The sequence below is a fragment of the Kogia breviceps genome, chromosome X (genome assembly GCF_026419965.1).
Source record: "Kogia breviceps isolate mKogBre1 chromosome X, mKogBre1 haplotype 1, whole genome shotgun sequence".
Taxonomy (NCBI): Eukaryota; Metazoa; Chordata; class Mammalia; order Artiodactyla; family Physeteridae; genus Kogia; species Kogia breviceps.
In genome coordinates, this window is record NC_081330.1 from 114745797 (window position 1) to 114773332 (window position 27536).

General features: G+C 38.7%; 1 protein-coding gene across 1 annotated transcript; it reads right to left on the reverse strand.

Annotated features, from left to right (window-relative positions):
- Nucleotides 1-698: 698 nt before the first annotated feature.
- CXHXorf58 (chromosome X CXorf58 homolog) lies at nucleotides 699-23851 on the reverse strand. Its single transcript, XM_059050642.2, is given in 9 exon segments — nucleotides 699-875; nucleotides 1652-1814; nucleotides 3965-4194; nucleotides 8713-8844; nucleotides 19343-19454; nucleotides 19868-19962; nucleotides 22414-22513; nucleotides 23744-23785; nucleotides 23787-23851. Coding segments are annotated over 9 exon segments (1116 nt in total).
- Between the last annotated feature and the right edge of the window lie 3685 nt (nucleotides 23852-27536).

Consider the following 27536-nt stretch of genomic DNA (forward strand, 5'->3'; position numbering starts at 1 on the left):
CCTACCGCAAAAAAAAAAAAAAAAAAAAAAAATCAATAATTTGTACTACATCAGGAATGAGAATTTATCAATTTAAAAGGAAATTGATAAATATTACTCAAAACAGTCTTTATACTTAAAAAAATACAAAGTACAACATTGAAGCAGATGCAACATTCTGCCCCAGGTGCTTACAATGCTCAGTAATGACTAGGTATGCTATGTCATGTCCTACTGTAGCAACAAATTCATTATTATTTTTATTATAATTCAGAATAGGTCAATCACAAGCTGTTCTGTGAAAACAACATGCTACAAAAAAAAAGACACTGGAGGCTGACTCAAGAGCAGCCTTTTATTCTGTGAATTCTAATATTTATGCTAAGCATGGCCTGTTCGATATTTTTTTTAATGAAGGAAAATCAAAATTGAATAAAAGTTCCAGGGACAAAATACCATTTCTTGAACAAAACCATATACAGCGAGCTTGAGGGCATCTAGTTGATTCAATTTAATTTATTTAGATTAAAATTCTGTTAGTAAAAAATACTTGTACCTATGGTAATACAAAAAGGGCTTTAAAGTCTGTCACACATTTGGTTAAGAGAGCATACTGAAGGCTTGTCTATATTTTGTTTTCCTTTAACGCACATACTCATCATTTACAGACAGACAAGCAGATTGTTGAATAACTTGGTTTTCTGTCAATTAGCTGTGCTTTAACATGATGGAGAATTATTAATATACAAGTCTTGACACCAGGCAAATAATTCCTTTTCCTCTTTTTCCAATTTGTCATCTGACATGAGTTCATTAACTTTTACAATGTCAAAGAATGGGGTGGAGAAGACCATCGTCTCTTTTTGCTTTGTACCTGGTGTGTCCATTTTTGGTTCCTAGGTAGAATTATAAATAAAAGCGGAAAGTGTTTTATATTTGGTTTTTACTATTTTATGGTTTTTTTTTTTTTTTTTTTTTGTTATACGCGGGCCTCTCACTGTTGTGGCCTCCCCCGCTGCGGAGCACAGGCTCCAGACGCGCAGGCTCAGCGGCCACAGCTCACGGGCCCAGCCGCTCCGCGGCACGTGGGATCTTCCCGGACCGGGGCACGAACCCGCGACCCCTGCATCGGCAGGCGGACCCCCAACCACTGCGCCACCAGGGAAGCCCTATTTTATGTTTTTTATATTTGACTGTTCACACTTAGCCTCATCTCAAAAAAATATATAGCAGATTTTTAAAAAATTACTAAGTAAAACATGAATACATGTTCATTGTAAATATTCCTGCAATGTAGTATACTGAAGCCGACTTTCCACACTACAGCTCTTAATAAGTGTAAATAGAAATGACTTTCACTTGGAGAAAAGCACCATTAGCGATGTGCTGAATCAACAGTGCCAATATACAGAAACAATAGGGTTTTTGCCAACTCATACTCATGTGGAGTCAAAATGGCTGGTATTTATCAGAATAGCTACTCATATTGTTTAAGAATGTTTAAAATATGCGTTACCAAGAGGAATGTAGCTTTATACTATCCAAGGTATATACCAAATGTATGTGTTTCATCCTTGAACTTGTAGATTAGGAAAATTCTACTTAAGGAAGTAGAATTACTTACAGTTGGAATATTGTCCAAAACAACGAATTCAGTACAAGTTAAACTTACAGTCCCCGCAGAAGCAATTTTTTCTTTAGCCATCTTATAAGCTTTTTTCATTTTTTCAACTTTCATTTGAGCTTGCTCAGATCGACGACCCAGATGTTTAATTTGACTTTGCTGTTGGTAGGGCCGATATAAAGGTTGAAGACTTGATAAGGATGAAGGGCACCTAGGAAATATTTGTAGTATAGACAGAAAAATTGTACAAAATAAAATTTTAAATTTAAGCAAGTTCCAAATTTTATTAAAGCATCCTCTAGTAAATATATCCTAAACCTCAGTGCTTGGAGCAATACTGCACGTAAGTTTTTAGGCCAAAATTATCATTTCTGCTTGAGTTACATAGCATAGTTCTTTGCCACTTATGAAGGTGTATAGACGATGCTTACAACAATGATAATGAAAATTATAAAATGTTATATCAATTTAAAATCAGTCTTCCTGGAAAATACCGTGTAGTAGCCATTTGAATCTTTTTAAAAGATATACTATATACTAACACCAAAAAGTATTAAATTTCATAATGGCTGAAACAAGTTGTTTTTATCAGTGTTGGGACCAGACACAGTTGGTGCCACACTCAGTCCCCTTGGCCATAGTGCACACTGGCCTCACTTAGCCTGAGAGCTTTCTTATGAAAATAAGAGCCCATGTGCAGGGAAAGGGCCCCAGAATTAATACCTCCCCTCCTAAGCTACCCTTAACCAGTGACTGACGGGTGTTGGTGTATAAATATCCCAACTCCCTTCCCCTCTGTGGGATTACTTGAGTTGTGTGTTCTACACTGGCTAGGACATTCCCAGGAGAGATTAAGCTCTAGTTGCCCACAGTGACAACCTGCTTGCTAACATACACTGTTTTGGCTGCCTGCTCTTCCCTGTTTCACTTCTCTACCCCCTCTCATCGGTGGTTCCTGGGATCACCTCCCAAGTAAACTACTCATACTCAAATACATACCTCAGTGTTTGCTTCTGGGAGATCCCAAACTTTGAACTGTCTTCAAAGGAGCCTTTAAGAAAGTACTTTTCCCTCTTCAGTTGATTTAGAATTTGGCTACTTATTTGGTTCTTTAAGTGACTCATTCTAGGATAATCAGTAGCATGAGTCTAAATAGCAGGGAGCCTACAGTTATATATGGTGGCAGAGAAAATTACATCATTTATTTGACCTTGGTGGTAACAGAGTTAAGTTCCATATTCAGTGCTTAGACGGATGAGTTAGAGAAAATCTATTTCATGATGACAGACTGTGCCCTACACTAGGCCATCTGTCTGGCAAATGTATAGCCTTGATCATAAAATAAATGGGCTAAATTATGTTATTGGGTCAGCACGCACTCATCTCTACTCCTGAACAAAAACAACCAGTGTGTTTGCCTGACAGTGGGTCACCAGTGTCTTTTCATGTACTAAAGGAGTATTTTTCATTCCAAATATGACTGTGTGAAAATAGACTACCAACAGGTCCTCTTCAGTCTTATTATCTCTTTCTTTTTCTTAAGGAAAAAAAGCTTAATTTGTAAATAAGATGGGCTAGGTGAGACGTGGTAATGGAAAGAAAAAAGGAAGATAACTGGTGCAGTCATAGTCTGTCCATGTTGTTTCAAATCATAATACAGTCTATTTTGCTACAACATGTTGTTTTATAATGCGAAATGGCACACGTGTTATTGGTAAAGAAGGGAATAATGTCACTGTAATGTATATGCAATTTATCCTCTGCAAAGGGAGCCAGAATATCAAGACTAGAATTATAACCTTCAGAGGAAAAGGAAAAAGTTCTCCTCTGTACAGCATGGGCAAAGGGAGCCCTTTTGGCTGCATTCATGAAAACAGGAATGAACACGGGCACCTAGGGCTCTCTCCCCTGAGGGGCACTCCCCCGCACACACACACAATCCACCCTTACTACCCTCTTCCCTACTCCCTGCCTTGAGCGGTTCACGGTTCTTGGCAGGTAACACTGCCTCTCATGTCCACTTAAAAGGCCACCACATTGGCCCAGGGCTCCACTTCCATCTGCACTGTCTCAGTGCCCACTACCTGCTCGAATGAAAGAGTCGCCAGCATTTTCACTCTATTGTACATTTTTTTATATTTGCGGTGGCGGCCTGTCTGGTGGTACGAGGTATCTTCCCGGGTACCAACTGCCCTTTTTGTTAGTGCTCTGTTTGCAAAGTTGCATAAGTCTTGAGCAATCCGCCCCAACCCCTTTTTCCCCATATGTTCTGTTATTATTTTTCGTGAGCTATTTGGCAGAATGTGAACATTTCCAGAAAAGCCCCTAGTATTGTAACCCCAGTGAAGGATCACTTTTTACCTAATTTGAGAAACAATCCGTAGCTGGTGCTGATGCATCTCTTCTGTTTTTGGTCTTTGTAATAGATACTTCATTTCTTTTTTTAGACGGTTTGAGATTATTCCAGACTCTGCATAATCAACTATGTCATACATTATCATTGTCCTGGGAATGTTTTTGAGATTTAATCTTCGCCAATAGTTATTTCTGCCACCAGAAGATGCAGGGATCTCATCCAGAAGACTGGAATACTATATGGAAAAAACAAATAAGCATGATTGGCTGTGGTGTTCTTGAATGTTTTTAGACACATTTCCCAAGGATCCACTCAAACGCTACTTCATGCAAAAGCATTCCTTGATCCCGTCTCTGAACTGTATTGGTATCTCTCTTCTATGACTCTTACTACTGACTACTTGATGTTCTAGCTATCTGTGTATGTTTTAGCTCCCCTACTGTGACAAGGCAGGATCCTTGTCACACAGTATCATGCACATAGTACCATGCTCATTAAACATTTATTTAATGCATAAACACTAAATCTTTAAGGCAAATGTAACTCAGATAAATTAAACTCAGGATGGGTCTGAAAATTGAAAATAGCTATGTGATCTACATACCTGGCAATGCTTGTTCATGACATGCTTGCACTGAAAGGACATTTGCACAAACCTTTTTAGAAATAATTAGTTCACCTCTGGTGCTAAGTGGCAAATTTCACTATTTTCATTTGGAGTATTTGTAGAAATCTCACTTTTCTTTTTTTTTAATTTAAAATATCAAATTAGGGATTTAAAAATGTAAATATATATAATCAATTCAACCTTATAAATGTTCATTTAAGAGATAGGAATAGGGCAGGAGGAGCTACAATCCTAGCATTTAGGGTATAACACACGTACACTCTCTCCCTCTTGCGCTCTCGCACTCACACACATACAGGCAGTGTTCCCTTTGTATCATTTAGGCATGCACGAATTTCAATCAATCACCACCATTTAGTCAAATAAGCTCAGTCCTTCAATAACACAGTTCAAATTTCAGTTACCACAGTACAACTGAGTTAAATGTATAAAGTACAAACTCTGCTGCTAGCTCTTCAGTCCATAGATTACTACATAAATAACAGATGTGCATGGTGGTAGATGACAAATCACGTCAGTTCTTTCTAAGTGTGTCAGTGATTGGTCACTTTAGATCTGCTTTTTAGTTCACTCACAGACAGCAAAGTGTGTAATTGTGTTACCTCTTTGTCTCCCAGTGATGAACCCATGTGACATTTTAAAAATAAAGATAATCAAAAGAGGGAAAGGTCAAACAAAGAAACAAAAAGTGGTAAAGCTGGAAGTGAAATTCAAATCAAATGTAAATAGAGCTCTAGAAGAAATAGGTGACCATGGGGATGCTGACACTGCCATCATTCAAGACATTGCAGCGAGGCTGCTAGAGGAATTTGGTGAAGGCGAACTTATCAACATAAATGGGGAAAATGGCACTGCTGAAAAGAGTAAAGTTTTCTCAGAGGAAGTAATGTTGGCAAAAAAGAAACTTCATATTAAAGGAGCTCTGAAACATTTCATAACATTTAAAGTACAAAGGATAGGGAATTCCTTGGCGTTCTGATGGTTATGACTCAGTGCCCTTACTCCCAGGGCCCTGGGTTTGATCCCTGGTGAGGGAACTAAGATCCTGCAAGCTGCGTGGTGCGGCCAAAAAAAGTACAAAGGATAAAATGTTGGCAGATGATCCAGACTTAGAAAGGAGTATGACAATTGGCCAGGGCATAGAGAAGATGCTCACTCCTTATTGTAAATTATATGAGAACAAGAAGGTAAGCACTTTTAAACTACTCTTGATAAAACTATTTTTTTACAGATTTATTGAGATTCACCTCTCATATAATTCACCCATTTAAAGTATATAATTCAATAGTTTATAGTATATTCACAGTTGATAAGCTTTTTACAAAGAAATAAAACATTTTAAATTCTGAATGTTTCTAATGTTTTAAATTATAGTGTACTAAATAAATGTTTTGCTTTTTTCCATTTTCCTATATGTTTATAACAGAGAGTTTTTAAATGTTTTGATAAGATTTTTTAAAGGCACGGAACAATCATGATTTTTCCCACTGATGATTAAGTTTGCTCTGCATGGTTTCAGCTTGCATGGTCCTTTATATGGCCCTGCACTACCATGCAAAGTGAGGACTGCCTGTATATTTTATTTCCCGACAGTGGAATGGTAAAATGGGTAAACCTCTCAGAACCGTCAATGATCTGCTCTGCACCTATTAGCTATATGACCTTGAGTAAGTTTTTAAAAACTTCTCATTAAGCTCCATTTTTCTCATCTCTTAAAGGGTCACATAATTTACAAACTTGAAGATTAAAGGAGATAATATGCATTTAAAGAGCTAAAAGCAATGCTGTGTCCATAAAGGGCTCAATAAATGTCAGCAATCATCAGATCTCTCTCTTCCAATATGTCTATCTGGGAACTTCTTTCTATAACACCAATCCTTGGCATAGGGACAATCTGGAAGTATGCCACCCATGTCCTTTAGCAAAGATAGCTGACATCCCCAAGCTCTACTTACTTCCTGGTTCAGTCCCTGAATTTTCTAGGTTAAGGCTCTAAAAGAAAGATAACACAATTGGGAGTCTCTAATGCACCGCATTAATTTCATGTTTCACATGCAAGCAACTGGGTGAACAGTTAAGGCCATATATTATTATTATTATTATGAGCTAGAATTTGGAGATTCCTTGTTTCTTTAGAACTTATAAAACAGGGATAATAATAGTACCTGCTTCTTAGGGTTGTTATGAGAATAAAAGGAGTTGTTATTACACCAGCATTTACTATTATTACTATTCAGGTATCTAGTTTAAGTTCCCTGATTCAGCACTGCTGTCTGACCAGTTATGCAAACCAGAAACCTAGAAGCCATGTTGGACATTTTCCTTTAGCTTACCTCTCTGTCTCCAAGGCCCACTGCTTTTATTCTCTAGTTATCTCTTGCATCTCCAGCCTCACAGCCCTAAACCAAGATACCACCATCGCTCCTAAAATATTGCAGGAACCTCCAAACTAGAAGGAGGCTCTTGCTGTCTTCTAATCCCTTATCTATAATACATTGCAGCCAGACGGATCTCTTCACATATTAGATTAGGTCACCACATTTCCCGAAACACTGCACCAGCTTCTCATTGCACACAGAATCAAGGAAAGAAATAAACACCTGGGCTTCCCTGGTGGCGCAGTGGTTGAGAGTCCACCTGCCGATGCAGGGGACACGGGTTCGTGCCCAGGTCCGGGAAGATCCCACGTGCCGCAGAGCGGCTGGGCCCGTGAGCCATGGCCGCTGAGCCTGCGCGTCCGGAGCCTGTGCTCCACAACGGGAGAGGCCACAACAGCGAGAGGCCCGCGTACCACAAACAAACAAACAAAAAAACACCTTACTATGGTCAAAAGCCCTGCATCATGATCTCTTTCCAGCCCTCTAGCCTGACTGCATACCACACCTTCCATGCTCTCCCTTCTCCAGGCCCACAAACCTGCTTTCATGCCCTGCAGTTTGTCCTGCCACAGAGCCTTTGCCTGGGGTGCACCACCCGTTCAGCCGCAGACCGAGGCTGTGACACATTGTTGATTGCCTGCCTATCACCCATTTCCCTCTTCTCCCTTACTTATGGAGCCCTGATTTTTTTTTTTTCCACATATGGAACAGACATATGCTCTGGGACAGAAGGCCCTAGCACATGAACCATGATTGTTCTAAGTCAATCATGGGAAACGAGCCCATTTCCCTTTACAGTGATTGGTTTAGGGGGAGCATGTGATCCAGTTCTGACCAATGGGGCCTGAGAGGAAGTCTGTTGGGGGCTTCTGGGAAAGACTTTTCTTCTTGAGATTTAGAGAAAAAGAAGCTGAGTCCTCTTCTTCCTGCCTTTGAATGGAGTTGAGAATGTGATAGTCATCTTTTTACTATGTGAAGGAAGCTGAGAGGACTGTAGAGAAGCTGACCAACAACCCTGATGTCCTTGAGCTGCGACACTAGCTATCCCAGGACACACCTGTCCAGGGACTCCCTAACATGGGACAATGTCCTTTATTGTTTAAGCTTCTTGTGGTTGGGGATATTCTGTTCCTTGTAGCAGAAAGCATCCAAACAATAATAGACCCCTTCCCCGTCATGTACTCTTTTTAGCACCATGTATTTATTTTTGATTTTTTATTGAGATAAAATTCACATAATATAAAATTTACCATTTTAAATTATAAAATTCAATGTTTTGGTTTTTTTTTTTAGTAAATTCGCAATATCTATCACTACTAATTCCAAAACGTTTCCATCACCCCAGAAAAAAACCCTACATTCCTTACCTGTCACTCCCCAGACACAAAAAGCCACATATTATATGATTCCATTAATATGAAACATCCAGAACAGGCAAATTCAGAGAGACAGAAAGCAGATTAGTGGCTGATAGGGGCTGGAGTGACAGAGGAATGGGGAGTGACTGCTTAATGGATGTGAGGTTTCCTTCGGGGTGACAAAAAGTTTCTTAAACTAGACCTTAGTGATGTTTGCACAACACTGTGAAGGTACTTAATGCCACTGAATTGTACACTTTAAAATGGTACATTTTATATTGTGTGTATTTCACCACAGTAAACTGATACATGATTCTTTCTTCCCGGAGGATAGGATCACAAGGCTTATTTTGTTGTTTGTTTTCAATATCCAAATCTAAATTCCTTACTTGCATGTAATCTTTCAGAGTGACAATGTCTATTTCATCAGTTATTTTGAACTTCTGGAAAAGACGTTCATCTTCCATAATTTGATGATAACATTTCTTTTTCCCCATTATTTTGCAAGCATCAACCACAGCCTATAAAGAGGAAAAAAATACTTTTAAAATAGTAGTAAATAGCAATAACTATCAGCACACACTTTACATATTGTTTGAGACAAATACATCAAATATTGTTCCTTTCTTCTAGTAGCTTGCTCTTCAATAAACGACTGTATTTACAAATAAAAGATTATATAGATTTTTAAACCACTTAAAATTTGTTTCCATAACCATATCTAAATAGTTTTAAAATGTAGCTAGAGGAGTAGCTGAGTCCACAATCCTCAGAGGACAACAGGTTTTTTTTTTTAAGTTTTTCCCCCTAAAAAAACATTATTTTCCTGTAAAAAACAAAACAAACCGCTAACGTGATTCATGCTGTCAATGCAGAGAAAGCTTATCTGGTTATTAAACAGGTTGCCTTAGGAACCGCAGTGAAAGGTACTGGGGCCAGCTCTCTTTTATGTGGTTGTTAATATCTCGCCCTCAAATGGAAACATGTACGTTTCAGAGGGCTGAGACCTCCCTCTCCTTTAGGCTTTTCTCAGTAGCAAAAGAGTAGCAAACAAAGGTTTTTTTTCCTTTCACAAATGTCAACATTTTCTACTCAAGGAAAGCACCTGAGAGGGCAGAGACAGAAGAATCACAGAAAACATGGAGGCTCGAATCCAGTCTGGCTGTATTTGCACCATACCCTGCCACGTATACCTATCCTTGTGCTAAGAGTTATACATAGACTGTGAAGAGAGAATTAAGTGCTTCCCCACCCTCCTTCCCACTCCCCGTAAGTATGTGCTGACTATTCTAATACATATTTATATTACATATCTGTGCTTCTGGCCACAAAGGTTATGCTTATGTGAAGGGAGACTGGTGTAGATGAAAATTCAAGCATCATTTGATTCCAGATCAGTTTTTTTTTTCCTTTGTATCTCAGAATGTGGTACTGTGAAAGTATGGGAACTCTGTGTTTTAATGCTGATATAAGACTATAGAATAGTGGTTGAGACAGGACTCGAACTCGGAATCTCTGTTTCTACTTAACACGCAAAATAATAGCTAGCCTTAATGTACTTATTCCAATTCTCACTTTTGTTATCCAGAATATTTCCTATTTATTTCTTTATTTAAATTCCAAAGCTTAGAACACAGACACATAGGGGAAGTGAAAGAAAATATTCAAATGGTTATAGTTTGATTCCTAATGCACTAAATCGAAGGAACAGAAACAGTTTACTAAAAATGTGATGGAACCTTCCTTTAGGCAGATCATTTTGGCTTTCCGTTTCATTCGTTTCTTTAAACACTATGCATCTAAAGAAAAGGCAGTATTGGCACGTATCTCCATTATGCTTTCTTGCAATTTATTTCCTGTGGGTTCTAATTAACCATCCCCGCAGTGACACTAAAGGTAAAAGCAAATAGTTGTATGCTGAACAGGTCTGAAAACCATATAATTTCTGCCTTGAGAATTTCTTTAGATATAACTATATTTTACTAGCTCAAGTTACTTAGAAAAGGTATTTCTTGTCAGTTCCTACTCTACCCCACCCAGCCACCACCACCAATCTCTCCAAGCCCCGGTTTCCTTATTCATACAGCACCTCAGCTGTGTGGCTCAGGTGTGTCAAGCCCATCCCAGTCTCTCAGCCAAAAAAACCCCACGCCTGGCAGCACAGGGCAGGCTTGTTGCCCATTTGTGACAGGGGTTTGAAAAAAGTTTGCCCTCCAGTGGTCAAGATGTTCTTTCTCAGACATCGGCCGTGTATGGCCAGATTCAGGCAAGTCCTTCAGGAGAGGAAGGGATGGGAATAAAGAGCCCAGCCCCAGGAGAAAGGGAAGGGTGAAAACTAGGCAACGATTCCAGGTGAGCTGCCAATCAGACTAGGATTCAAGAGGCAGGTTCCATTCTTGGTGGGCAACTCAAAGGGTCAGAGGGGGGTATCTCTAAATTTGACTCCTCCCCTGATAGCCAGCATCACTCCCCCACAGCCCTGCGGCTACCTGCTGGCCAAGATCTACAGTTAGGCTTGTCAAGTGGAAATACGGAGAAGTGAAGTCTCAGTTCTCGCCCGGACGAGCCTCTCCAAGTTCCAGCTTCCACAGAGGCAAAATGGGAATGACAGGTACCTCATCAGAGTTATCAGGGGGCCATATAAGAGAATGTATTTAGCAAGGCTCCTGACACAGAAGTAGTTAAGAGCATGGGCTCTGGAGTCAGGCTCACTGGGTCTTGATGTCAGTTCCTTCACTTTGTAGTTGTGAGACCTTAGGCAAGTTACTTAGTCTTTTTAAAATGAAGACTGTAACAGAATCTACATTCTAGAGTTTATGAGAATTAAATGATAATGCACATTAAATGTTTAACATCATACTTGATAGTGCTCAATAAGGGCAGCTATTATTAATAATAATGTTTTTCCTTTTTACATAAACGCCCAATCCTCAAAAAGAACAGGGATCTTCAATTTAAAATAACAATTACTGGATGTTAACGTTTAAGAATTGTCAATTACCCAGAGGTGTCCAGGTCATGGGGGAGGGCACCTCTAGGACACTGCTTGTCAGACTATATTGTGCCTGGGATCATCTGGGGGTCTGGTTAAAATGCATAGGCTAATTTAGTGGGTGTGAGGTGGGGCCTGAGAGCCTGCATTTCTAATAAGCTCCAGGGGATGCCATTGCTGCAGGTCTGCAGACCGCACTTTATTTTATTTTTTATTTATTAAAACAACTTTTTTGTTAAAAAAATTGTTTTAAATTTTTATCTTTGCAGACCACACTTTGAGTAGCAAGGCTTTAGAATATTCTAAATATAGTTGGTGGACTACTATAGTGACAACCCTCTTTAAATAAGCATAGCTCTGAAAATAGATCATCAAAGTAGGTAACTGAATTGAGATCTCTTTTTTATACACAGGGCTATCCAATTGTTCTAGCACCATTTAAACTGCCTTCACACCTTTGATGAAAAGCAACTGATCATATATGTGTGGGTCTATTTCTGAACTGTCTGTTCTATTTCATTGATCTACATGTTTGCCTTTTTGCCATCACAATACCGTTGGGATTACTATAGTGGTTTTTTTATTTTCTTTATATTTCCACTCAACTTTTATGTATATTTTCTTATTAGTCATCAATCTTATACACATTAGTGTATCCATGTCATTCCCAATCTCCCAGTTCATCCCACCACCCCTAACCCCAGCCGCTTTCCCCACCTGGGGTCCATACGTCTTTTCTCTACTTCTTGTCTCACTTTCTGCTCTGCAAACCGATTCATCTGTACCATTTTCTAGGTTCCACATATATGCGTTAATATACAATATTTGTTTTTCTCTTTCTGACTTATCTCACTCTGTATGACAGTCTCTAGATCCATCCACATCTCTACAAATGACCCAATTTCATTCCTTTTTATGGCTGAGTATATTCCATTGTATATATGTACCACATCTTTATCCATTCAACTGTCGATGGGCACTTAGGTTGCTTCCATGACCTGACTATTGTAAATAGTGCTGCAATGAACATTGGGGTGCATGTGTCTTTTTGAATTACGGTTTTCTCTGGGCATATGCCCAGTAGTGGGATAACTGGATCATATGGTAATTCTGTTTTTAGATTTTTAAGGGACCTCCATACTGTTCTCCATAGTGGCTGTATCAATCAATGTACATTCCCACCAACAGTGCAAGAGGGTTCTCTTTTCTCCACACCCTCTCCAGCATTTATTGTTTGTAGATTTTCTGATGATGCCCATTCTAACTGGTGTGAGGTGATACCTCATCATAGTTTTGATTTGCATTTCTCTAATGATTAGTGATGTTGAGCATCTTTTCATGTGCTTCTTGGCCATCTGTATGTCTTCTTTGGAGAAATGTCTGTTTAGGTCATCTGCCCATTTTTGGATTGGGTTGTTTATTTTTATAAGACTGAGCTGCATGAGCTGTTTATATATTTCGGAGATTAATGCTTTGTCCGTTGGTTCGTTTGCAAATATTTTCTCCCATTCTGAGAGTTGTCTTTTCGTCTTGTTTATGGTTTCCTTTGCTGTGCAAAAGCTTTTAAGTTTGATTAGGTCCCATTTGTTTATTTTTGTTTTTATTTCCATTACTCTAGGAGGTGGATCAAAAAAGATCTTGCTGTGATTTATGTCAAAGAGTGTTCTTCCTGTGTTTTCCTCTAAGAGTTTGATAGTGCCTGGTCTTACATTTAAGTCTCTAATCCATTTTGAGTTTATTTTTGTGTATGGTGTTAGGCAGTGTTCTAATTTCTTTTACATGTAGCTGTCCAGTTTTCCCAGCACCACTTATTGAAGAGGCTGTCTTTTCTCCATTGTATATTCTTGCCTCCTTTATCAAAGATAAGGTGACCATAGGTGCGTGGGTTTATCTCTGGGCTTTCTATCCTGTTCCATTGATCTGTATTTCTGCTTTTGTGCCAGTACCATATTGTCGTGATTACTGTAGCTTTGTAGTACACTCTGAAGTCAGGGAGTCTGATTCGTCCAGCTCCGTTTTTTTCCCTCAAGACTGCTTTGGCTATTCGGGGTCTTTTGTGTCTCCATACAAATTTTAAGATTCTTTGTTCTCATTCTGCAAAAAATGCCATTGGTAATTTGATAGGGATTGCATTGAATCTGTAGATTGCTTTGGGTAGTATAGCCATTTTCACAATATTGATTCTTCCAATCCAAGAACGTGGTATATATCTCTCCATTTGTTGGTATCATCTTTAATTTCTTTCATCAGTGTCTTATAGTTTTCGGCTCATCAGTGTCTTATAGTTTTCGGCATACAGATCTTTTGTATCTCTAGGTAGGTTTATTCCTAGGTATTTTATTCTTTTTGTTGCAATAGTAAATGGGAGTGTTTTCTTAGTTTCACTTTCAGATTTTTCATCATCAGTGTATAGGAATGCAAGGGATTTCTGTGCGTTCATTTTGTATCCTGCAACTTTACCAAATTCATTGATTAGCTCTAGTAGTTTTCTGGTGGCATCTTTAGGATTCTCTATGTATAGTATCATGTCATCTGCAAACAGTGACAGTTTTACTTCTTCTTTTCCAATTTGTATTCCGTTTATTTCTTTTTCTTCTTTGATTGCCATGGCTAGGACTTCCAAAACTATGTTGAATAATAGTGGTGAAAGTGGACATACTTGTTCTGTTCCTCATCTTAGAAGAAATGCCTTCAGTTTTTCACCATTGAGAATGATGTTTGCTGTGGGTTTGTCAAATATGGTGTTTATTATGTTGAGGTAGGTTCCCTCTATGCCCACTTTCTGCAGAGTTTTTATCAAAAATGGGTGTTGAATTTTGTCAAAAGCTTTTTCTGCATCTATTGAGATGATCATATGGTTTTTCTTCTTCAGTTTGTTAATATGGTGTATCACATTGATTGATTTGCATATATTGAAGAATCCTTGCATCCCTGGGATAAATCCCACTTGATCATGGTGTATGATCCTTTTAATGTGTTGTTGGATTCTGTTTGCTAGCATTTTGTTGAGGATATTTGCAACTATATTCATCAGTGATATTGGTGTGTAATTTTCTTTTTTTGTAGTATCTTTGTCTGGTTTTGGTATCAGGGTGATGGTGGCCTCATAGAATGAGTTTGGGAGTGTTCCTTCCTCTGCAATTTTTTGGAAGAATTTGAGAAGGATGGGTGTCAGTTCTTCTCTAAATGTTTGATAGAATTCACCTGTGAAGCCAACTGGTCCTGGACTTTTGTTTGTTGGAAGATTTTAATCACAGTTTCAATTTCATTACTTGTGATTGGTCTGTTCATATTTTCTGTTTCTTCCTGGTTCAGTCTTGGAAGGTTATTCCTTTCTAAGAATTTGTCCACTTCTTCCAGGCTGTCCATTTTATTGGCATAGAGTTGCTTGTAGTAGTCTTTTAGGATGCTTTGTATTTCTGCGGCGTCTGTTGTAACTTCTCCTTTTTATTTCTAATTTTATTGATTTGAGTCCTCTCCCTCTTTTTCTTGATGAGTCTGGCTAAAGGTTTATCAATTTTGTTTATCTTCTCAAAGAACCAGCTTTTAGTTTTATTGATCTTTGCTATTGTTTACTTTGTTTCTATTTCATTTATTTCTGCTCTGATCATTACAATTTCTTTCCTTCTGCTGACTTTGGGTTTTGTTTGTTCTTCCTTCTCTAGTTCCTTTAGGTGTAAGGTTAGATTGTTTATCTGAGATTTTTCTTGTTTCTTGAGGTAGGCTTGTATGGCTATAAACTTCCGTCTTAGAACTGCTTTTGCTGCATCCCATAGGGTTTGGATCGTTGTGTTTTCATTGTCATTTGTCTCTAGGTATTTTCTGATTTCCTCTTTAATTTCTTCAGGGATCTCTTGGTTATTTAGTAACATATTATTTAGCCTCCATGTGTTTGTGTTTTCTACGTTTTTTTCCCTGTAATTGATTTCTAATCTCATAGCGGTTTTTTTTTTTTTTTTTTGCAGTACACGGGCCACTCACTGTTGTGGCCTCTCCCGTTGTGGAGCACAGGCTCTGGGCGCGCAGGCTCAGCAGCCATGGCTCATGGGCCTAGCCGTTCTGCGGCATGTGGGATCTTCCTGAACAGGGGCACGAACCCGTGTCCCCTGCATTGGCAGGCAGACTCTCAACCACTGTGCCACCAGGGAAGCCCTCTCATAGCATTTTGGTTAAAAAAGATGCTTGATATGATTTCAATTTTCTTAAATTTACTGAGGCTTGATTTGTGACCCAAGATGTGATCTATCCTGGGGAATGTTCCGTGCACACTTGAGAAGAAAGTGTAATCTGCTGTTTTTGGATGGAATGTCCTATAAATATCAATTAAATCTATCTGGTCTATTGTGTCATTTAAAGCTTGTGTTTCCTTATTAGTTTTCATTTTGGATGATCTGTTCATTAAAGCCCCCTAGTGTTATTGTGTTACTGTTGATTTCCTGTTTTATAGCTGTTAGCAGTTGCCTTATGTATTGAGGTGTTCCTATGTTGGGGGCGTATATATTTATAATTGTTATATCTTCTTTTTGGATTGATCCCTTGATCATTATGTAGTGTCCCTCCTTATCTCTTGTAGCAGTCTTTACTTTAAAGTCTATTATTTTATCTGATATGAGTATTGCTACTCCAGCTTTCTTATGATTTCCATTTGCATGGAATATCTTTTTCCATCCCCTCACTTTCAGTCTGTATGTGTCCCTAGGTCTGAAGTGGGTCTCTTGTAGACAGCATATATATGGGTCTTGTTTTTGTATCCATTCAGCAAGCCTGTGTCTTTTGGTTGGAGTATTTAATCCATTCACCTTTAAGGTAGTTAACGATATGTATGTTCCTATGACCATTTTCTTAATTGTTTTGGGTTTGTTTTTGTAGGTCCTTTACTTCTGTTGTGTTTCCCACTTATAGAAGTTCCTTTAGCATTTGTTGTAGAGCTGCTTTGGTGGTGCTGAATTCTCTTAGCTTTTGCTTGTCTGTAAAGCTTTTGATTTCTCCATCGAATCTGAATGAGATCCTTGCCGGGTAGAGTAATCTTGGTGGTAGGTTCTTCCCTTTCATCACTTTAAGTATACCGTGCCACTCCCTTCTGGCTTGTAGAGTTTCTGCTGAGAAATCAGTTGTTAACCTTATTGGAGTTCCCTTGTATGTTATTTGTCACTTTTCCCTTGCTACTTTCAATAATTTTTCTTTGTCTTTAATTTTTGCCACTTTGATTACTATGTGTCTCAGCATGTTTCTCCTTGTGTTTATCCTGTATGGGACTCTCTGCATTTCCTGGACTTGGGTTGCTATTTCTTTTCCTGTGTTAGGGAAGTTTTCAACTATGATCTCTTCAAATATTTTCTCGGGTCCTTTCCTCTCTCCCTTCTCCTTCTGGGATCCCTATAATGCGAATGTTGCTGTGTTTAATGTCGTCCCAGAGGTCTCTTAGACTGTCTTCATTTCTTTTCATTCTTTTTTCTTTATTCTGTTCTGCAGCAGTGAATTCCACCATTCTGCCTTCCAGGTCACTTATCCGTTCTGTCAGTTATTCTGCTATTGATTCCTTCTAGTGTAGTTTTCATTTCAGTTATTGTATCGTTCATCTCTGGTTGTTTGTTCTTTAATTCTTCTAGATCTTTTTTAAACATTTCTTGCATCTTCTCGATCTTTGCCTCCATTCTTTTTCGTAGGTCCTGGATCATCTTCACTATCATTATTCTGAATTCTTTTTCTGAAAGTTTGCCCATCTCCATTTCATTTAGTTGTTTTTCTGGAGTTTTATCTTGTTCCTTCATCTGGTACATAGCCCTCTGCCTTTTCATCTTTTGTATCTTTCTGGGAATGTGGTTTTTGTTCCACAGGCTGCAGGATTGTAGTTCTTGCTTCTGCTGTCTGCCCTCTACTATAGCGTTTTAACTCTTGGAATCAGGTAGTGTAAATAGTCTAATTTCCTTCTTCTTCTCCAAAGTTGTTCAGGCTATTCTACATCCTTGTACTTGTTTTTGCTTATGTGTGTGTGTGTGTGTGTGTGTGTGTGTATGTGTGTGTGTTTGTAAATACATGAGAAATGCTGTTGGAAAATGATAAGGAAATAAAACGAGTTGGATATAAGAACGAGGGAAAAGATGGAACAAAAATGAATTGGTGAAACTCCCCTCCTTCATAAATGAACTTAGATTAAACATCTGAATGGACTACAACTGACTTATTTCTTTCACATGGAGAAATAAATAAACTTAGTAAAGTTGTATCAGTTTGCTAAAGACACAGTGTCTACATTCAAAGAGCAAAAAAGTTGACTGAACTTAAAGTGAGAAAACTTCCATTTCTACAGGCTTTCTATTAACTATGAATCCAAGTATTGCCAGAGTTTGTTTAGAACCTGAACTAAAGGAAAAAGGAATCCTAAACTGTTCTCTCCAAGTTGGTTATGTTCTGATCATTTAAAACCCCTTATAATGTTTAGTGAAAAACTCAAGCTGAACAGTATAATCACATTTTAAAAATAAGAATGAAAAATTTAAAAATATATTTAAATAAAAATATATTTTTATGGAAAAATATGTGCAATAATATGTGTATTTTATGGAAAAAAAATGAAGGATACACAACAAATTATTAACAGTGATCACCCAAGGTGAATGAAAGTTGCAGCACAAAGAAGAAAAGCATAAAGGCATATTTTCCTGTAAAAAAAATATCTGTGCTATTTCCTTTTTTAAACAGTTACTTTGTAATTAAAATAAAATTTAAGTTATTATACAGCATTTTAATGAATTGTGATATATACACAGTGCTTTCCAGTCATGGCCTCTAAGATTCTCATTTGCTCCAGCCTGGGCATAGCAGGGTCTGCCAGCAGCTGTCTTGGGAAAATTTCAGTTCCTAAAAAAGCCCCATTATATAACCTCAGAAAAGCAACAGTTGATGACATTTTATAGGGACAACTATAAGCTTATTCTGTAGATAAATGTGGCATGAATTTATCTCTGGAATGGAGAATAAACATCTACTTTCCCATTTGAAGTCATTCTATATAAATGAACAAATATTAATGTTTCTGAAACACCATATTCCACAAGAAACCAGTAGTCCTTTTGATACATTTCTGAAACCAAGCTAAATTTTCTCTGATATTGCCTGAGAAGACATAGAAAAGCAGTCTCTTTTCCTTTTCTAATATTCTTCAGAGAATAAATGCTGCACATGCTGGATCTGGTCAGAAACTGCCAGGCTGTGTGGTCTTCTATCCTGAATACATGCTATTACTGATGATTTCAGGTGGGTCATACTTTTCATGTAAGATATTTCCAGAAGGCTACAAGAAAATAACCTTTGATATGTGGTTTATAAAAGGCTAAATTTGAGAATGTACACATTTTTCTCAACTATAGACATATATAAGGGTCAAAGGAATAAAACCTATGCTGTAGATCCTCACTATTAAAAATATGGTACATGGATCAGCAGTAGTGGCAGCTGCTGGGAGCTGGGTAGAAATGCAGAATCTCAGGACCCGTCCCAGATTTACTGAATCAAAAACTGCATTTTAATAAGATCCTCAGGTGAGTCCTATGCTGTAGACACAATTATGATGAATATTCATGAAAGTTTAAAGTATGAGAACTCATGTAAAAAAGGATAAACATTTTAAAAGTTCCTTTTCAATACTCTAGCACACTTTTTCTAAACATGCTACCAGAATCAAAGAAACAATGATAAAATACCATTAAAACAAAATTCCATCAAATGTTCTGCATAATTAAAGCCCTGACCAATAGGCCACTGTAATTCATTATTAACAAAGCAAAATTTTCATAGAAAGAAAACTGATGGGTATTTTTTAGGGCCTTATATAAGAAATTCATTCCAAATATTTTTTTAGCTAATAAACAGAGACACTTTGAAACATGATGCTTAAAAAAATACTACCTGCTTGCTGGGCTGTTTAATGGTGAAATAACATAGTCTGTATACTTTGAATGCAATTCAGATACCGCATAGATGTTAAGAAGCTAAATTAACACAAACTCTACATCATGAAACATCACCTCACTTGATGGCTTTAATAAATCTTTTCCACTGAAATACTTGTAACCAAGGCCTTCAGTATGAAGAAAAATTTTAAACACGATGAAAGGTGGAAATGTTTCACCACTAAATCTGAAATAAAGACCAAAATTAATCATTTGGCATCAGGTTTGGAGATGTTACTTCTCCTCCTTGTACTTAAGATCATTCACATAGTTTTTTGCATGCAGGGTAGAGGCTATACCAGAGCATAAAAAGAACTGATAATGAAACGGATCACAGAGTATGAAAGAGCCACACTTTGGCATGTGTGCTCACAGTTATTCTCATATGTGTGTCAGACTGAACACATCATGAGAGATGAGAGCTACTCTCAAGGCAACTTTTGGCCCAAGAGTCATGCCTCAGTTTCTTCACATAATAAATGTAAATAAGAACAACACATTTACTTTGTAATTACATACGAGGACTTAAGAAAATAAATTTCTAAGATTCCTTCACATTAACAAAGTACTGCTTGAAATAAATCAGCATAAAAACATTACCTGAATCTAACTTTACACTTCATGCAAGGATCTTTAACAAGCTCAGCCTCTAAAGGGCTCACTTTCTTCAAAGTTTCATGTGTCACATGATGTTCCTGAAATAGATGATGGTGCTATAAATGGAATGTGGTACCCTGGCCAGGCACAATCTATTGAAAATAACAGAGGGGGCATGGCAAAGTGACAGTACACCAGAAAAACGGAGCTGGAGGAATCAGGCCCCCTGACTTCAGGCTATACTACAAAGCGACAGTAATCAAGACAGTCTGGTACTGGCACAAAAACAGAAATATAGATCAATGGAACAGGATAGAAAGCCCAGAGATAAACCCACGCATCTATAGTCACCTTATCTTTGATAAAGGAGGCAAGAATATACAATGGAGAAAAGACAGCCTCTTCAATAAGTGGTGCTGGGAAAACTGGACAGCTACATGTAAAAGAAATTAGAACACTGCCTAACACCATACACAAAAATAAACTCAAAATGGATTAAAGACCTAAATGTAAGGCCAGACACCATCAAACTCTTAGAGGAAAACATAGGCAGAACACTCTTTGACATAAATCACAGGAAGATCCTTTTTGACCCACCTCCTAGAGAAATGGAAATAAAAACAAAAAATAAACAAATGGGACCGAATGAAACTTAAAAGCTTTTGCACAGCAAAGGAAACTATCATAAGCAAGATGAAAAGACAACCCTCAGAATGGGAGAAAATATTTGCAAATGAAGCAACTGACAAAGGATTAATCTCCAAAATTTACAAGCAGCTCAATATCAAAACAACAAACAACCCAATCCAAAAACGGGCAGAAGACCTAAATAAACATTTCTCCAAAGAAGATATACAGCTTGCCAACAAACACATGAAAGAATGCTCAACATCATTAATCATTAGAGAAATGCAAATCAAAACTACAATGAGGTATCATCTCACACTGGGCAGAATGGGCATCATCAGAAAATCTACAAACAACAAATGCTGGAGAGGGTGTGGAGAAAAGGGAACCCTCTTGCACTGTTGGTGGGGTAAATTGATACAGCCACTATGGAGAACAGTATGGAGATTCCTTAAAAACTACAAATAGAACTACCATACGACCCAGCAATCCCACTACTGGGCATATACCCTGAGAAAACCATAATTCAAAAAGAGTCATGTATCAAAATTTTCATTGCAGCTCTACTTACAATAGCCAGGACCTGGAAGCAACCTAAATGTCCATCGACAGATGAATGGATAAAGAAGATGTGGCACATATATACAATGGAATATTACTCAGCCATAAAAAGGAACAAAATTGAGTTATTTGTAGTAAGGTGGATGAACCTAGAGTCTGTCATACAGAATGAAGTAAGTCAGAAAGAGAAAAACAAATACTGTACGCTAACACATATATATGGAATCTTCAAAAAAAAAGAAAATGGTCATGAAGAACTTAGGAGCAAGATGGGAATAAAGACGCAGACCTACTAGAGGATGGACTTGAGGATACGGGGAGGGGGAAGGGTAAGCTGGGACAAAGTGAGAGAGTGGTAGTGTATATATGGACATATATACACTACCAAATGTAAAATAGCTAGCTAGTGGGAAGCAGTCGTATAGCACAGGGAGATCAGCTCCGTGGTTTGTGACCAGGTAGAAGGGTGGAATAGGGAGGGTGGGAGGGAGGGAGACGCAAGAGGGAAAAAAAAATTTTTTTTAATAAATAAATTTTAAAAATAAGTAAAGCAATGGGTCTGTGGGTCAGACGGTGAAAAAGTGTACACATTTCTCAGAGTTTATCATTTTTTTCAGAGCTGCTAAAATTCGCTTAATGTGACTATTACTAATTATAGATTACTGTAATCACAGGTGATTTTATTAGGAGAATATTTAGTACTATATGAAAGAAGACTTAATACTCTGCCAGTGTTGCCAGAGTTGTTTCTTTGGGGAGTGGGGGGATGTGCACCTTTTTGTTCATTTGTTTGTTTTTATTCAAATAGGACTACATTATTCATAATGTTCTGCACTTGCTTTTTCACTAATGAGATATTTTAGCTATCGTTCTATTGCAGAATCATATGCAAGGCTGCAAGCCTTAACAGTATGAAAGCACCAACATTTATTTAACCAGTATCCTATCGATGGACATTATAGGGTTTACTTTCTTTGCTGTTACAAACAATACTGCAAGGAAACTGTACATAGATTGTAGAATGGATTCCTACAAGTGAAATTGCTGGGAGGAAGGCAAAGGCACTTTTAATTCAGAGATTTTTAGTGCTAGAAGATCACTGTCTCACATCTTCAAATAAGAAATAGATTTTAAAAAAATCATATTGGTTTCAGAAAAAGACAGAGTAGTTACCCATGTTAAAAGTAAATCCAGAAATATTCATTTAGGGTCAACCAAAGAAGAAACCCCATAACCCCATGCAATATTAGATTCAAATAGAAGAGACTTTAAAAGGTTATATATTCTTACTTTATTTAACACACTTTTTATCTTGATAAGTAATTATATCTGTCAGAGCAAACAAAAAGCAAAATACATACCACTGCACAAATTGTATGCTTAAGGAGTTGAAACATTGATTTGTCGAGATGAGATAACCACACTCTCTGTATCGTGTGAGCTGAAATATCTTTATTATTTCTGAGAGGAAAAAAAAGAGCTTAAGATTTGTGAAGTAGCTTTCATTTTCCTAAAATCTTGGGGAACTCTGGATTTATGCTTCCTCCTTTTGCATCTCCCCATCCTCCACCCTAAGACTGACCTAATGAGGAACATTTGGATGTGGTAATTAGAACTGGTCATCTGCAGAATCTAGTCAGAATGAGGATATGAAATGCTTGAGAATACTTCCCTTGAGATTAAAAAAAATCCTGGCTAAAACTTTATCATCAAAAAAATGTGCTTTCTAAAAACATCCATGACCTAAAATGATTCCATTATAGTTCTTAAAAACACTGTCCAACTAGTTCAAGTGCTAAGAAAATAGAATGTAGAATAGTTGAAGTTACAGTAGGCCCAGTTTTCTTCTGGGAGCGGATGACCATGCCCTAGAAAAAGAAACTCCCTTCTCTGATCTTTGTTTGAACCAGGCTCATCCCAGTCAGGTCAGAGCATTATTCTACTTTTTTTTTTTTTTTTTTTTTTTTTTTTGCCGTACGTGGGCCTCTCACGTACGGAGAGGTCTCTCCCGTTGCGGAGCACAGGCTCCGGATGCGCAGGCTCAGCGGCCATGGCTCACGGGCCCAGCCGCTCCGCGGCATGTGGGATCCTCCCGGACTGGGGCACGAACCCGTGTCCCCTGCATCGGCAGGCGGACTCTCAACCACTGCGCCACCAGAGAAGCCCTATTCTACTTTTGATCATGTCCCAGCACTGGCAGATAATAGGGATCTCACTCTCCAAGAACTGCACCCCCAACCCCATCATTACCCCTCACAGGGCTACAAAGAGAGGTAGGTACTCCTGTATAATGCCACTGTTGGGTGGCAAAGTGCAGACTACAAGATGTAGAGTAGAAAAGGCCTGAAGTATGGAAACAAACCCTGGAATACTAGCTGATGCCATTTATTAGCTGTTTAACCTTCTGCAAATCACTTACCTTCTTCCAGTTGCTACTTCCTCACTTATAAAATGTAATAACAAGACTGCATCACAGGGTTGTGTCAGGATCAAAGAGATGTGTGTTAACATGCTTTGTCAATTATGAAATACTGTAATTATAATAATTATTATTCAATTTACAAGTAATTTTAAAACGCACAAAAACCCTCTAATTTACAAAACAAGAAGTGTTTGATGTTAGCTGGGTAAATACCATACGGAAACTGTCCAGTTGTGGAAGATGATACAAGGCGAAATATGGCTACTTACTGTTGTTTTCCCTTTGTCTTTACAGTATTTGACTGTAAAGTATTTTTCCAAGCGTGGACTATCTGATTTTGGGACACCAGTAACTGATGTCTTTGGGGAATGACTCATTTTCCTCACAATGAAGTACTCTGAAATACATAAATTAAACATTTGAGGTCATAATCTATGTTATTACACTGTTTGGATGAGACTCAAGTGCCATTATGATTGTTGTGCTAAATCCAGAACCCCTGAAAAAGGAAGGTTTCATAGATCTCTTTTTTTTTTTGAGTCACGAGTAATATGTTTTTCATTTTTTCTTTTTTAACATCTTTATTGGAGTATAATTGCTTTACAATGGTGTGTTAGTTTCTGCTTTATAACAAAGTGAATCAGTTATACATATACATATGTTCCCATATCTCTTCCCTCTTGCATCTCCCTCCCTCCCACCCTCCCTATCCCACCCCTCTAGGTGGTCACAAAGCATCGAGCTGATCTCCCTGTGCTGTGCGGCTGCTTCCCACTAGCTATCTATTTTACATTTGGTAGTGTATATATGTCCATGCCACTCTCTCACTTCCTCCCAGCTTACCCTTCCCCCTCCCCGTGTCCTCAAGTCCATTCTCTATGTCTGTGTCTTTATTCCTAGATCTCTTAATGTTGCTTACATTCTTTGTGTATTACAAATATTATGAGGTATATGGGAAAGACAAGTGGATCTATACATAGCCATAGCCTTCCAACTGTTCTCCCCGTCTGCAGTCTCTTCCATCCTCCACACTGCAGCTGGAGTTAACTTTTCAGAGCAATAATCCAACCTTATCACTCTTCAACTTAAAATCTTTCAGGGACACCTAATTTCCTCCAAGCTAAAGTCCAGACTCCTTAGAATTGCGTTCAACTCTTTTCACAATCTAGTTCCATTCTTTCTCAAATCTCAAAATATCAACTTTCCACTAGCATTCCTCTCTATACTCTGTGAGAACAAGAACTTCTTGCCAAAGTCAATGTTTTACAACTCTGTGCGGCTGATCATGCCATTTCCTCTACCTGGAATGACTTCCCTATCACCAGCAAACATCAATTCATCCTTCAAGACCCCAGCTAATTGATGCCTCTTCTCTGAAGTTTTCCACTGTCTTTTTTCCAGAACTATTGACTACTGTCTCCAAGGTCCAATAAAACTGTATACGTTTTTCTTTTACAGTACTTCTCGTATTGCATCATAATTTGGTTTCTTGGCCGTCACCCCAAAAAGCTTGTTGAAGGTAGGAGGCATCTTGCTAATAACTATGGAATCCCCAGTGCCTATCAGAGTGGAGGGTTTTTACATGCTTTCTAAAAGCTTTTCATCCTGGTTTTACTGTGGTATAGCTGTGAGACTTTGGGCAAGTCCCTTAACCTCTCAGTTGCTCAGTTCCCTCCCTGGTAAAGTGAGAGGACGTGTAGTTAAGTGACCTGATTCCATCTCTGATTTTCTGTCCTTTGACACATTACTCCAATTTGGAAGCAGCTGCCAAATTCTTAGTCGCTGCTTAGTATATTGTACTAAACCAGGTCCTCTATCTTTTCTTTTGGTGCCATGGACTCCTGTGGACAAACTCCTTCTACGAACTATGTTTTTTTTTTTTTTTTTTTTTTTTTTTTTTGCGGTACGCGGGCCTCTCACTTTTGTGGCCTCTCCCGTTGCGGAGCACAGGCTCCGGACGCGCAGGCTCAGTGGCCATGGCTCAGGGGCCCAGCCGCTCCGCGGCATGTGGGATCTTCCCAGACCGGGGCACGAACCCGTGTCCCCTGCATCGGCAGGCGGACTCTCAACCACTGCGCCACCAGGGAAGCCCAGCCGAACTATGTTTTTTAAGACGCATAACATAAACTATATGGGATTACAAAAGACTCCAATTATATTGAAATCATTGTCAAAACATTTTCAAAACCAAAATTATAGAAATGTGTCTTCTTTATGCTTTAAATAATACAAGAGTGCTAATAATCACTGTACTTGTGAAGTGGTAATGAGCAGAAACGATATTTCAAGAAATCTGCCATGACTGTAACATGATATGAAAATACTGTGCTTTCTATGGATGATAAAGTCACAGGTGCTATTGATACTACTGTGGTTTGTTACCTACACTATAATTGAAAGAAATGCTAAAGTTCAGTTAGACGTTAGTGAAAATAAAGTTGCAATTTTTCCCCAAGTTCATGTACCCCCTAAATTAAGAATTCCTGCCCTAATTTATCACTTATAAGTCACACTTTTATATACATATGACATTCCATTACTGATGCAGAGCCCTCAGAGTCTCCTTAATATTTCTCCTTAGGCATGGGGATGTGGATGGCTTGGCATACACTATTCTCTCAAGAAAGAGAAAAGCATTCCTTAATATCCAGGAGCTGGGGCTTCCCTGGTGGCACAGTGGGTAATAATCCACCTGCCAGTGCAGGGGACACGGGTTCAAGCCCTGGTCCAGGAAGATCCCACATGCCACAAAGCAACTAAGCCCATGCACCACAACTACTGAGCCTACACTCTAGAGCCCACAAGCCACAACTACTGAGCCCGTGTGCCACAACTACTGAGCCCGTGTGCCACAACTACTGAGCCTGTGTGCCACAACTACTGAACCCATGAGCCACAACTACTGAAGCCCGTGTGCCTAGAGCCCGTGCTCCACAAGAGAAGCCACCGCAATGAGAAGCCTGCGCACGGCAACGAAGAGTAGCCCCTGCTCACCGCAACTAGAGAAAAGCCTGCACGCAGCAATGAGGACCCAATGCAGCCATAAATAAATAAATCTATATTAAAAAATATATCCAGGAGCTGGCCTGGCACTCACAGATGGGCTTTAGTGTTAACCCTGGCTTCCTAACACCACCGAACCCAGAGCAAAGCCCTGTTTCCTTGAACCCGCCCCCAAATCACCCAACCAAAGCCCAAATCCTAGAATAAATCTTTCTAACACCCTCTTACTGAGATGCCCCACTGTTTCCCAAGGTGTGCGTTTTCCTAGGAGCAACAAGAAAAAAACCCAACTTGTTCAACTACAGATATGTTCCTAGTGGTCTTTGGCTGGAGGGCAGTGACACAGCACCACAAAAATCCCCCAAATCTTCTGGATGCCTGCCTGGATGGGCTTACACTTGCTATAGGGTTAGAATATAAAATACAGAATGAAATATGAAACACAACCCCATTATGAGCCGCTGTAACAATTGTTTAGGTGAGATCACAGGCTTTAAAGCCTGACAACTTAGATTTGGATCCAGACTTCCCACTTTCCTTCTGTGTGGCCTTGCACATATTACTTGTCTGTGCCTCAGTTTCATCTATAAGATGGGAAGTAATAATCGTGCCCACCTACTTGGGTTGTTGGAAAGAGAAGACTATGTATAAGGAGTTTAGGTCAGACCCTGGCATATAGTAAATGCTATTGGTGGTTGCTACTCTTGTTAATAAGATAATTATTGTCATTATTACTTATTTTTACTAGCATTAAGGGACAAACATTTGATTCCCACTGAGGGACAGAAAGAAGCTTAAGGATTTTCAAGAGGAAAAAAAAAAAGTCAGGTCTTTCGAGATTAAAGGACGTGGCAAATTAGTTTAAATTTAAAATCTTAGAAACGTCCAGCCCAGAGTTAAAAAACAACAACAAAATCCCCACAAAACTAAAAACCTTTTGCGAGGTAAATCCAGGCCCCAGAGGTCGGCAGCCACGGCTGCTAGGCTTTCGAAGCCGCCCGAGGCCTGCCGAGCGCCCCCGCCCGGCGGCCTCCGCACACACGATTCTCAGCCCACACC